The sequence below is a fragment of the Rana temporaria genome, chromosome 3 (genome assembly GCF_905171775.1).
Source record: "Rana temporaria chromosome 3, aRanTem1.1, whole genome shotgun sequence".
Taxonomy (NCBI): Eukaryota; Metazoa; Chordata; class Amphibia; order Anura; family Ranidae; genus Rana; species Rana temporaria.
This window is the reverse complement of record NC_053491.1, coordinates 215,070,585-215,084,482: the sequence shown is the minus strand read 5'-3', so window position 1 is coordinate 215,084,482 and position 13,898 is coordinate 215,070,585. Positions and strand designations below refer to the sequence as shown.

The 13,898-nt window shown below is 39.8% G+C and overlaps 1 protein-coding gene across 1 annotated transcript in view; it reads left to right on the top strand.

Annotated features, from left to right (window-relative positions):
* Positions 1–3,281: 3,281 nt before the first annotated feature.
* LOC120932096 (dynein heavy chain 12, axonemal-like) overlaps positions 3,282–13,898 on the top strand; it is a 43,574-nt gene continuing 32,957 nt past the window's right edge. The window contains exons 1-2 of the mRNA XM_040344231.1: positions 3,282–3,407; positions 5,262–5,362. Of these exons, the coding sequence (XP_040200165.1) occupies positions 3,378–3,407; positions 5,262–5,362 (131 nt within the window). The 5' untranslated portion in view covers positions 3,282–3,377. The remainder of the gene's footprint in view (positions 3,408–5,261; positions 5,363–13,898) is intronic.

Here is a 13,898-nt window from a genome sequence, read left to right as displayed (position 1 = left end):
TTAATCTACTCTACCTATCCACGCTACCTCTCTATTCTTTTACTTGTCTGTAGTCTGAAGCTAGAGGCTCCATGAATAACAGAGTTACCTAATATCCTATACGTTTGTCACATTGGAAAATCAAACAGAATCAATTATGCATATTTCCATTTCATCAGTCATTTAGATAAATACCTGTAATGTATGTGAGATACCTTTGTGATTTTACTTTAGGATGACAGGTCTACATTATCTTCCCTTACCTGTCAAACCATATCTCCATTTCATGGAATGTAAACACATAGAAAAATATTTATGCCTTCTCTTCTCTATTTATTTGTGCATCGATGCAGCTTCATACGTCTTTAAAACAAAAGCAGCTGTTACATGCATTGTTTTTAACTGTGAGTGATACAAAATATCAAATAGTAATTGCTCAATCTATTGTTTGATATGCATGCTTAGGAGAATACAGACAAAGAGAATTAAATGTAAATTGTTCCACTATTCACAAATGTCTGGCAGATGCCAGCCTGCGACATATCTGTTTATATTTGCAGGGAACTGATAACCCTTATCATAGAGAGGCAATGCATATCTTGCTCCTGTGATAAACTCCAAGGCTTCAGGCCATAGTGATGCAATAAAGGAACGCATTTATGTTCCAGAGATTTTGTAATTCTACTGTCAAAAATAATGAAATTTAAGTGTCTTTCTGAGAAATACAGGGCTTATTCTGAAATGTAATTCTGTATTATTTTAAAAAGCTATAAATGGATGAAGTAGGAAAATGAAAGTTGGATTTGAAATAGTATGTGAAGGACAAGTAGAGGTTAAAAGGGTATTAATGAAAATTTCAAGGAGAATGTGTACTTGGGACAGAGAGATAAAGCAGGTGAATGGTACTTATTGTTTCAATAAAGCAGCAGCAGTGGTAGGTTTGCAGCTGATGCTAATATCACGCTCCATATCTGCAATTATATAAAGTATGGAGGAAATTTATTTTGTAGATGCTGCAAGGGGATACCTGAGCTATGGCCTCAATTTTTCCTTTATCGCTAGGTTATAAATGAATTTTGTGTGATATTACCTTAAGAGATGCCAAACCTAATATATCAATCACTGGAAATGTACCTGATTTAGCACGTGGCCATGGTAAGCTGTACAAAAATTCAACTTTAGTTGGGTAGTACAGTAGTTTTAATAAAACAAGTCAAAACTAGGAACACCTATGCCTTCTGAAGCTATGGCTGCTTCAGCTTGTGCCAATACGATTGTAAATATTGCATACATGCAAAACATACATGCGATAATGTCCACTTTGGTCCAATGCGTCCACACAAAAGTACAAGGAGATAGTAGAAAAAACTTAAGGCTAAATATAAAAAAAAACAAAAAAAACAAAAACAAAAAAATCATTTAAAGAATACTGTCTCATAAGTATATCCATAACCCAGACAAGGAACTAACCATGATCACCGGACTCTATACAATAACGTGGAGACGTAAAGATACAAGTACTGTCCAATGGGGTCCATATTTAGACCAATACAAGTTGCACAACAATCGCATAATGATCGCACAGCAATCTGTAAGACAGAGCCCATACATAAACCAATGTGGATCATGCAATGATCCCCAGCAGAGGAAGGATTGAGGTCTGCAGTGTGAAAACAGTACAATGTCATTACCCAATCTTACTCAAAATCCCCTGGGGCTAGCAGTAAGAGGCAGCAGTTCCTTAGAACTCACACTACAGATATATAGCTCTATGGCTGTATTCACAGGAGTGTCTAGATGCACGTACATACCAGAAAGTGCGTTGCTATTGATCAACAGGCTTTCCAGACAAAAGGTACATTTTTATTGGTATCACTTTGGTACAATTACCACTTCTAGATATTTTCTATAATATTGCAAATCTTCATTGTTATATTTAACACTATTGATTTCTGACATGCTGAAAGATATATAGTATGTAATAACTTGTTACCTATACATGTCATAACTGTGCCATCTGTTGCAAAACATACAGTACAGACCAAAAGTTTGGACACACCTTCTCATTTAAAGAGTTTTCTTTATTTTCATGACTATGAAAATTGTAGATTCACACTGAAGGCATCAAAACTATGAATTAACACATGTGGAATTATACATAACAAAAAAGTGTGAAACTACTGAAAATATATTTCATATTCTAGGTTCTTCAAAGTAGCCACCTTTTGCTTTGATTACTGCTTTGCACACTCTTGGCATTCTCTTGATGAGCTTCAAGAGGTTGTCACCTGGTGCAGCACCCCATTACTCTCCTTCCTAGTCAAATAGCCCTTACACAGCCTGGAGGTGTGTTTGGGGTCATTGTCCTGTTGAAAAAGAAATGATTGTCCAACTAAACGCAAACTGGATTGAATAGCATGCCGCTGCAAGATGCTGTGGTAGCCATGCTGGTTCAGTATGCCTTCAATTTTAAATAAATCCCCAACAGTGTCACCAGCAAAGCACCCCCACACCAACACACCTCCTCCTCCATGCTTCACGGTGGGAACCAGGCATGTAGAGTCCATCCGTTCACCTTTTCTGCGTCGCACAAAGACACGGGGGTTGGAACCAAAGCTCTCAAGTTTGGACTCATCAGACCAAAGCACAGATTTCCACTGGTCTAATGTCCATTCCTTGTGTTCTTTAGCCCAGACAAGTCTCTTCTGCATGTTGCCTTTCTTTAGCAGTGGTTTCCTAGCAGATATTCTACCATGAAGGCCTGATTCACACAGTCTCCTCTTAACAGTTCTAGAGATGTGTCTGCTGCAAAAGGTGGTATATTTTCAGTTGTTTCACACTTTTTTGTTATGTATAATTCCACATGTGTTAATTCATAGTTTTGATGCCTTCAGTGTGAATCTACAATTTTCATAGTCATGAAAATAAAGAAAAATCTTTGAATGAGAAGGTGTGTCCAAACTTTTGGTCTGTACTGTATATAAAAAAAAAAAAGCAAAGCTTGTCTTTGAGTTTATTTGTCAAATTCATTGAAGATTTGCTTATGTGTATTTAGCAGCTACATGGAAAACTTAAAAAGAAGTTCATCCTGTGTGTACCCCACTGGTGAACTATTTGGTGTAGACCTAAACTCAATATTTTCTGCACAATAAAACCCAGGTCCTAAAACAAATAGCTCTTGCAAAACATTGCTTAATACAAATAAAATACAGCATTATGTGCATTATTATGGATGTTTATTTCATATTAATATGAAACATAAGCTCTGCATAATTGTATATTTTTTTGTTATTCCAGGGGTTTTATCAAATGTTTTTCGGAATCATGCTACCTGTACCACAAAAAGCCGCAAGTGGTGTATATTTGATGGACCAGTAGATGCTGTGTGGGTGGAGAATATGAACACAGTCTTAGATGATAACAAGAAGGTACACTTATGTTATACTGATGTTTTTTTTTTTTTAGTTTTTTTTTGTTAAGTCATTAACAGTCTAGCTTAAATTGCATTGCCATGTCTTCATCTTATTCAGTTTTTATAGTAAGCGTCTAATACGGTTTCCCTTGTTTCAATTCCATAATAAAGTCACTATGAGAAAGCCAATCAAGAACTTTATTCCTCTCGACATAGGTAGCTGCAAGCTGCCCTAAAGTTTGTGATACGGCATGCAAAACTGGCCTTCTGCTTTTTGACAATGGCATATCCAGGTCTGCCTTGTCATTAGTGGGGCCCAATTTTTTGGAGATTTAATGGTTGCTATGATGGAGAGCATTTCCGTCTCTTTAGGTTTGCAGCTCATGTTGATGTTTTTGTTGCCAACTTCTGTTCAGCCTATTTTCTGTTCCTTGCTGTATCTCCTGACCGATTACTTTTCCAACAACGTTTACTGTTTGCAATGTCTATTTGAGATTTCCTTTTTATTTTTATTGGCTGTGACCCTAGGCTTGATTCTGTTCCCATGTTTTCTGATTTGACTGTTGCTCTTTGGTTTAGCATCATTAAATATTATAATTCTGTACATATTATCTAGGGCATATGTGCACTAGGAGGCATGATGAATGCCATGATGAGGCATGATGAAATTTAAAACCTAGACATATAGAACGATACTGGTAAAAACGTTACATATGCATTAAATCATGTAATGTATGTTTACCTACAGTATAATTGCTGCAGGTACCTAAGGCTCTCTTGACATTAGCCAGCAATAGGGCTAATAAGGGCTTTACTGTGTTGGAGTCTCCCTCATAGAACATGCTTAGAGAAAGGAAGAGAATAGGGTGAATCAGTGTACTTTTTCTCCTTCATTATCTAACTGAGATAACAGGCTCATGCCCTGTACACACGATCGGTTCGTCTGATGAAAACGGATGGACCGTTTTCATCAGACAAACCGATCGTGTGTGGGCCCCATCACTTTTATTTCCCATCAGTGAAAAAAAATTGACCCTGTTTTAAATTGTTCATATGGTTAAAAAACCGATCGTCTGTGGGGAAATCCATCGGTCAAAAATCCATGCATGCTCAGAATCAAGTCGACGCATGCTCGGAAGCATTGAACTTAATTTTTCTCTGCACGTCGTTGTGTTTTACGTCACTGCGTTGGACGCGATCAGATTTTTAACCGATGGTGTGTAGGCAAGACTGATGAAAGTCAGCTTCATCGGATATCTGATGAAAAAATCCATCGGTTCGTTTTCATTAGACGAACCAATTGTGTGTACAGGGCATAACAGGCTGAGATGGGTCAAAAACAATGCTGTAGAGGTTCACTGCAATTGAGAGAATATAGGTCAGTAACGTAGCTATGGTTTCTTACAGAGATTTCTGGATAGCCAGACTGGCAGAATAGAATTGCAAATGTTTCGGTTAGATAGTTCACATACAGTATATCAACTGTTTATTTAAATTTTTTCCTGGAGTTTAAAGGTAAAGAATGGAAGCAATCATAAGATTAAATCCGTATCTGTACCCTTACAATCTGAATAAGGTAATATGTAGATGTGTAAATCTAATCTTGATAAACTGTTTAGGAAATTGAATGATACAGTTTGGCCAACCAGTAGAGACTTGTACAACGTAAAACTAATGCTCATTTGTATTAAAACATGTTCCTTGAGGAAGTTTTGGTATTTTTTTTTTAACTATGCCCTTTACTTATGGCTGTCTGGAGATTGTATTTGACAGATTCTACTGGGAAGACCCAGACTATTGATGACTTTTTTTTAACTATTTTAGCTTTGCCAAATTTTAATACCTTTTTCATTTTATTTTTAAATTTTAGCTTTGCCTAATGAGTGGAGAAATCATTCAAATGAGTCCACAGCAGAACATGATTTTTGAGGTACTTGATCTTGAGCAGGCTTCACCGGCCACAGTGAGCAGGTAAGTAATCTCAGTTTTTAAGATTTTATTACCCAGCTTATTGTGATTACAGATATTTCATGGCATAAACTTCATATGAACAAAACATGTGAATGGACATTATATACACACAAATAATTATACATGACACGTAGTCTAATTATGCCATATATTTTACATGTACAAAATGGCTTTCCTATTATCTCTCTTTACCTGTGCGCTTCCTGTTTTTAGAATGTGTGACTCAGAGTACGTTTGTTTTGTACTGTGTATGTAAAACTGCATTTCTAAAATGCTATCTGATTAAAATATTCCACTGGTGTTCCTCAGGGATTAGTATGACCTTAACAAAGATATTAATGTTTTTGCAGTCGAAATATGATGTTCCACTAAAGAAATATAATGTCATCTGTTTATGTTAAAAGGTAGATTTGAATAATTCAACATAAACTCTTGAATTTCATATTAGCTGCTGCATGGCTGTTTTATTAGAAGACAAAGCAACTTGGGTCCAATTTAATGGTGAAGCATAATGGATTGTTGTATCGGTTTATAAATTCATTATAGCAATTAGAAACATTACTACACAGGAATCTAAGACAGCACATTTATTTTTTTCTGAAATTGAGTTTATTTCAACTTTCTCATGCAAATTTTGCATATTAAAGAATGGTGTGCACTAAAATGATTCAGGGGCTCCTAAATTGCTATATACACCAGACACATTGTTTTCAAGTGATTATGAAACTTTGCACTTGTACATTGCTACCGTAATTTGGAAATAGTGTTTCATGTTTAATTGTAATATTACTTTTTCTCCTATTCAGAATTTTTTTCTGCTTATGATCGTTCTGTTGAGCAACTTGGAAAGGTTCCTTCCTCCTTTTAGTCGTGCTGCCACTAGAGAGCTATATATATCAAAATAATATATTTTCATGTCCACGCTCTGTCGAACAAATATTTAACCCTTATTCTCTTGGGGGAGGGGCACCAAAATTACTTAAAAAAGGTTGACCAGATGTCAGCTTTAATCACTTCCCATCCAGCCCACGTCCATCCATGTACATAATAGGCTGGATAGGATGAGCACTGATGTATGTGCCTCCTCCTGTATCAGACGCATGAGTGCATGGCTCCTAGAGCATGCATCCGAGAGCCCGGTGCTTGTTGTGTCCCCCAGACATCAGTTCACGTGAACATGGTACAGGACCAATGAAATCAGTTCTGTACCATGTGATCTCTGTGCCCGATCACCACCATACCAGTGGGTTCTGATCACAGCCACACCAGCATCCTGATCATAACCATAACAGAATGACCTGATCACCACCATTGTCTGTTTAAAGAGAGAGCCATTACAGATAACTATGAGTAATTTTCAGCCTCTGCACACAGTGTACACAAACAAAAAATATTGCCAGCCAGCTCACTGTGTCCCTGATCTCTGCCCAACAGTGTCTAGTGTGAACCAACCGCAGACAGCCCAGAAATTACCATGAGTATTACCATTTTTGCAGAATTAAGTCATTGATCAATTTTTTTAACCAAAACATTTCTGAAATGTATTGTCCTGACAAACATACTGTATCTGTGTCAATGAGTCCCTTGTTCATTTTACCAGGAGGCTGGGCATAAAACAATACATCCCAAGCAAACAGGCCAAATATAGGGTAAATATGTGCAAACTCTGCAAAAGGGCCACAGGGTTCTGGGTTTATGAAGGAAAGGACAGCCAACTAGAGCCCCCTGATTGCCCAGCCTATATGGGGAGTAGCAGAAAAATTGTGTGGGACCTTGTATTACTCATCTTTAAACACTTCAGCCCCAGAAGGTTTTACCCCCTTAATGACCAGAGCAGTTTTTGCGATTTGGCACTGTGTTGCTTTAACTGACAATTGCACGGTTGTGCGATGTTGTACCTAAACAAAATGTACTTCCTTTTTTCCCCCACAAATAGAGCTTTCTTTTGGTGGTATTTGATCACCTCTGCAGTTTTTATTTTTTGCGCTATAAACAAAAAAACAGCGACAATTTTGAAAAAAAAAGACAATGGGGGTTATTTACAAAAGGCAAATCCACTACAAGTAAACTTGGATGTGCACTGCAAGTGCACTTGGAAGTTCAGTCGCTGTAGATCTGAGGGGAACATGCAAGGAAAAAAAACAGCATTTTAGCTTGCACATGATTGCATGATAAAATCAGCAGAGCTTCCCCTCATTTCAGAGCTTCCCCTCAGATTTACAGGGACTGCACTTCCAATAGTAAATATCCCACATTTCTTTTTTAAAACAAATGTATTCATCAGTTTAATATGTATTCTTCTACATATTTCTGTTAAAATAAATCGCAATAAGCTTATATTGATTGGTTTGCACAAAAATTATAGCATCTACAATATAGGGAATAATTTATGGCATTTTTGTTATTATTATAAAAAAAATTACTAGTAATGGCGGCGATCAAGGTTTTTTAGCAGGACTGCGACATTGCAGGGGACAGATCGGACACTTTTGACACCATTAACATTTATACAACTGACTGGCCTGTTAATCAATGATGCCTCTGCCTGCCACCTGAACTGACTTTGACCTGTTAATCAACCAAGTTCTTTGCCTGCCTCCTGGACTTATATTTTTCCCTGCCACTGTAATAGTGGGGTTTAAGACAACAAAGAGTCTCACATATGTGAGGGGCTCCAGAGTAGTGCTTCCAAGTGGAGAAAACAACGTTTTTGTTTTTCTTCAGGTTTTATCATTCCTGGATCAGGGTCTAGAGACCCGACGCTTCAAAGAGATTTTGGTGGGAAGAAGCCTCTACCCCTTTGTCCAGTCTTAGCTACCCGAAGCCCTAAACCTGATGTTTCTGCCTGGACCAATCCTTTGACCATGTCTCTGCCTCTTGCTTGAACTGATTTTGGCCTGTTTATGGACCATGTTTCTGTCTTCTGCCTGGACCACTGCTTTGCCAGTTTGCTGACCACATATCTGCCTGGCACCAGTAATGACCCATTCTCTGCTGACAACTGCACTACTGAAACCACAGGTACTCTTTGTTTTATGTGAAATTAGGTTATTGCGCAAATCTATAAAACACACACTAATATTATGATCAAAAAATTCTTATAAATCATGCAAAGTGGAAAAGGTAAATGAATAAATCAAGAAATATAAACAGACAAAAAATAAAGGGCCAGATTCACATACAATTGCGCCGGGGAAACGTAAGCCATTTAAGTTACACCGCCCTAAGTTTTCAGGTTTAGTGCTCGATCCACAAAGCACTTACCTGGAAACTTGCGGCGGTGTATCGTAAATGAGTCCGGCGCAAGGCGGGCCAAATAGAATGGGGCGAGTACCATTTAAATTAGGCGCGCTCCCGCGCCGGACATACTGCGCATGCTCCCGTCGCAAATTTCCTGACGTGCTTTGCGCAAAATTACGACGCGCCAACGTTTTGTGAATCGCGACGTGAAAAAAGATTTACGCCGGGAAAAATAAAAAATGTAAAAAAAATTCAAAAGCGACGCGGGAAAGACAGGCATACTTTAACATGGTGGAGTACTTTTACACCATGTTAAAGGTGCCCTATCTTTGCGACGGAAATCTAACACTCGCGACGACGTAACGACGGGAAAAAGCTTTGTGGATCGCCGTAACTCCTAATTTGCATACCCGACGCTGGTTTACGACGCGAACTCCCCCCAGCGGCGGCCGCGGTACTGCATCCTAAGATCCGACAGTGTAAAACTATTACACCTGTCGCTTCTTAGGGATATCTATGCGTAACTGATTCTATGAATCAGTCGCATAGATAGAAACAGAGATACGACGGCGTATCAGGAGAAACGCCGTCGTATCCCTTTTGTGAATCTGGCCCAAAGTCCATAAGTGAAGTGGCAGTAAATACTGCTGAAGGAGAAGAATAGATGTCCACCAATCCCAGAGAGGAATGAGTAACTGCACGAAGAAACGTCAATCTGGTCTCCCAGAACTCTCACCTCACAAATGAATAAAGTCAGCAGTACGGTATTGGATATCTCCACCTGCATAAACCATTCCACACACAAACTTCCCTGGTGTCTCTCCGTCCTGATAGCAAAAGCCTTAACCCGTCTCCTCTGTTAATACCTGTATGATCTCCGTGTCAGGGAACAAGAGGAACAAAAAGAGAGGGCCTCCAATGGTGTAGTATTTTAAAACTTAAGGGAATGTTTATTGCGGTGTAAATACGCTTACATCAAATAAATAAAACAAGTGTATATAAAAATGAATGAACAGTGGCGTCCTCTGCACCGTCTCACGTCACTCCGGGTGTACGTCTGCCCACGGCCAATCCCAATCATCTGGGGAACCTGATTGGTCGTGCCGCCTGAGTTTTTATATGTGCAGACCAGAAGTCTGCTAGCCGCCATTTTGTTGAAGCCCGTCGCTTTAATGATAGCGTGGCCATAACAAAGGTTTTTAATAATATCACATCTAGTAAATATTCGGTGAAAATCTAGACAATCCTAACTAATCAATAATATATACCTACAGCCGGTATTGGATAAGACCAAAGTGATATGGGAATAGTCTCTAACATTCCACATCACAGCAAAGTATAGGATCCGGAATATTCTGCTGGAATTTAATCATTAGACCAAAATAACTATATAAAAAAATCATATCTAGCAAATAGACAGAGTATAATAATGGACTTCTATATTTAATGCACTCATATAAAATATGTATATTAATACTAAAAAAGCGCACTACAAAAATAAAAATAAATGGGCCAGTATGTATAGTATCCATACTGAATACCATACATTAACCGAAAATAAGTAAAATCAGAATAAAATTATTTCATAATAAATATGAATTAAACCAAATGCTAAAATTCTAAAAAATCCATGTGGTGATCGCACACCTGGACTGACATGCATACATGTCATAACTAATACATGGAAGATGTAATACAGTCTCCTACCACTAGAAATAAACCATACAAGTATCCCTCAATCTATGAAAGTATGGTCCGGACACATAAATAGTGCTATGGGGGCAGCCATGAACTGGTAGGTTAGGCCTGCTTGGCTTTTAGAAACAGGGGTTGCTGTAGGTGAAGCTACACAATGCTATTTTCACTGACCACTCATGTAGAGGCGACCATTACAGTATATTTTTTCCTATACAGTGGTGGCTGATTTTTGTGATACACAGGTTGAAATATCCGGTACATAATCAGTCCAAACATTACAAAGGTCTCACACATGTGTATCCCCATACTCGGGAAGAAAATAATGTTTTGAGGTGTTATTCTAAGAATGCATATTCTGTGTGTTAGAAATATCTTATGGAAAAAAAAGAAATATCTTATTAACTGAAAACTGTGTCTAGAAAAAATAAATTTTCATTTTCATTTCACATTTTCCAAAAAATTGTGCCCAAAAAAATGAAATTTTTAAAAGATTTCTTATGCCTCTTAGAAAATACATTGGGCTGTTTGCTTTCCAAAATGTGGTCATTTTGTTGGTGTTTCCACTGTCCTGGTGCTCCAGGGCCTCTGAAATGTGATGAGTAGTCAGGAAATCAGATGTGTAATTTATGCACCTAGAATGCCTGACAGTGCTTATTGGATTTTGGGTCTCTCTATGTAGCAATGTTGTGAAAAAGTCTCACACATGTGGTGACATCAATATCAGGAGGAATAGTGTAATTATATGTATGCATATACAGTACAGACCAAAAGTTTGGACACACCTTCTCATTCAAAGAGTTTTCTTTATTTTCATTAATTTGAAAATTGTAGATTCACACTGAAGGCATAAAAACTATGAATTAACACATGTGGAATTAATCATAACAAAAAAGTGTGAAACAACTGAAAATATATTTCATATTCTAGGTTCTTCAAAGTAGCCACCTTTTGCTTTGATTACTGCTTGGCACACTCTTGGCATTCTCTTGATGAGCTTCAAGAGGTGGTCACCTGGCGCAGCACCCCATCACTCTCCTTCTTGGTCAAATAGCCCTTACACAGCCTGGAGGTGTGTTTGGGGTCATTGTCCTGTTGAAAAATAAATGATGGTCCAACTAAACGCAAACCGGATGGAATAGCATGCCGCTGCAAGATGCTGTGGTAGCCATGCTGGTTCAGTATGCCTTCAATTTTGAATAAATCCCCAACAGTGTCACCAGCAAAGCACCCCCACACCATCACACCTCCTCTTCCATGCCTCACGGTGGGAACCAGGCATGTAGAGTCCATCCGTTCACCTTTTCTGCGTTGCACAAAGACACAGGGGTTGGAACCAAAGATCTCAAGTTTGGACTCATCAGACCAAAGCACAGATTTCCACTGGTCTAATGTCCATTCCTTGTGTTCTTTAGCCCAAACAAGTCTCTTCTGCTTGTTGCCGTTCTTTAGCAGTGGTTTCCTAGCAGATATTCTACCATGAAGGCCTGATTCACACAGTCTCCTCTTAACAGTTCTAGAGATGTGTCTGCTGCAAAAGGTGGCTACTTTGAAGAACCTAGAATATGAAATATATTTTCAGTTGTTTCACACTTTTTTGTTATGTATATTTCCACATGTGTTAATTCATAGTTTTGATGCCTTCAGTGCAGGCCCGGACTGGCCATAGGGCAGACCGGGCATATGCCCGGTGGGCTGCTATGGCGTGGGCCGGGGCCTCCCGCTCCATGGCTTGTTGATGTCCATGCCGCACAGCAGGAGGTAAGCGGCGACCGCGGCCTGGACAGGGCTAACACAGGCCTGCGGCCGCCGCTCACCTACTGCTGTGCGGTGGCGATGCCTGTATCTTCTCCGGCGAATGGGCTGAGCTGTGTGTCTCGCTCACACACAGATCAGCCTCAGAGCCGACAGGAACAGTTTGCTCTCTGCTCTCCACTCAGATGGCCTGCTCCTCCTCTTCCCGCCCCTCTGCTTCTGTGTCTGCCACGCCCACACACTCGGGGAGAAGTGAAAGAAGCAGACAGCATGTGCCTCCTTTCCTGGGGTGAGTAAGATCACCCTCTATCCTGTCTCCCAGTAATTTAATACACCTCCAAGGCATGTTATTTAAATGTGTGTATTTTTAATGTTGCCATTTGTGACACGTGAAAAAAAAACTGCTCTCTGCTGAAATAATTTTTTTTGCTAGTTTGTCTGCTTCAGTTCAGTGCCCAGCTACCCATGTTTTTTTTCCAACAAAATCCTGAAACAGGCCAGAAGAAGAGGTATTTTCTCTCCCTTTAGACTTCACTGGGGTTTGGCACTAAGCTCAGGGTTCTGAGTTCCCACCTGGCTCAAAGTGAAGCCTGACAGGTTTGCTTATCTCTAGTGCTCACAAAAATTGTTCAGCGGTTAGATAATGAGACATGTCTCCCAACATGTTCGATTGTGGTCTGCTTACTATCACATTCTGATATTAATGGCATTCATAATTGGTCTCTGTGGGGCACTGTCACAAAAAGAATTAGATGCTTATAGCAGTTGTAGAGTCAGCCTGGAACATGGCTAATAAGGGGTTAATTTGGGAGGGTAGGTACTTCCCCCTAAACCAGACTATTAAAGACAGCAGAGCTCACAAATAGGAGGGAGGCTTTCAGTAGCTGCTAGGAAGTCATGGGGCTTATTGTGGGCAAACATTGAGAGGCATAGAGCTATTCACTTTCTCTAGGAACTTATTGACTGTTTTGTATTATTGCTTGATTGCGGAGTGTCATACTACATTAACAACGCCCGCATTTCAGCTCGCATATCGCACTGCAAACTGACAATTCGGACATGAATCGGATCACATAGTGAACACCCATGCGAGCCGATTCCGGTGCGGACCAAAATAAGTGTCCTGTGCATGTTTGGTCCAAATGCGATGCAATATCAGCCATATTATCTGTATGGCTGAAATTGCATTGCAAAGACATTGCATGTGATTTGCACTGCAGTGCGAATCACATGCGATATCGCATAGCGCACTAGTGTGAACCTGGCCAAAATCAGGGTTCTCAGAACACCACTTTACATGAGATCCCCCCTTAAGGCACGGTTCATACTAGTGTGCTGTGCAATATCGCATGTGATTCGCAATGCAAATCACATGCAATGTCCGTGCATTGCGATTTCAGCCATACAGATAGTATGGCTGAAATCGCACCACATTCGGACCAAACACGCACAGGACACTTTTTTGGTCCGCACCAGAATCGGATCGCATGGGTGTTCACACCTATGTGATCCGGTTCATGTCCGAACTGTCAGTTCACAGTGCGATATGCGAGCTGAAATGGAGGCGCCGTTAATGTAGTATGACACTCCCCAGCAGTTCACATATGGCAGTGTGAACTGCCGTGCAAGTCGGGTGCGATGCGGAAACCCGCAGTGGATTTTCAGCTTACAGTAAGTGGAAATTCTGCAGACTCTAAGGGTTGTCTGTGCGGACTCTGATGTAAGGGGGCTCTGATGTAAGGGGGGGGTCAATACAGACTCTAATGTAAGGGGGCTCTGCTGTAAAGGGGGGTCAATACGGACTCTGATGTAAGGGGGCGTCAATACGGACTCTGATGTAAGGGGG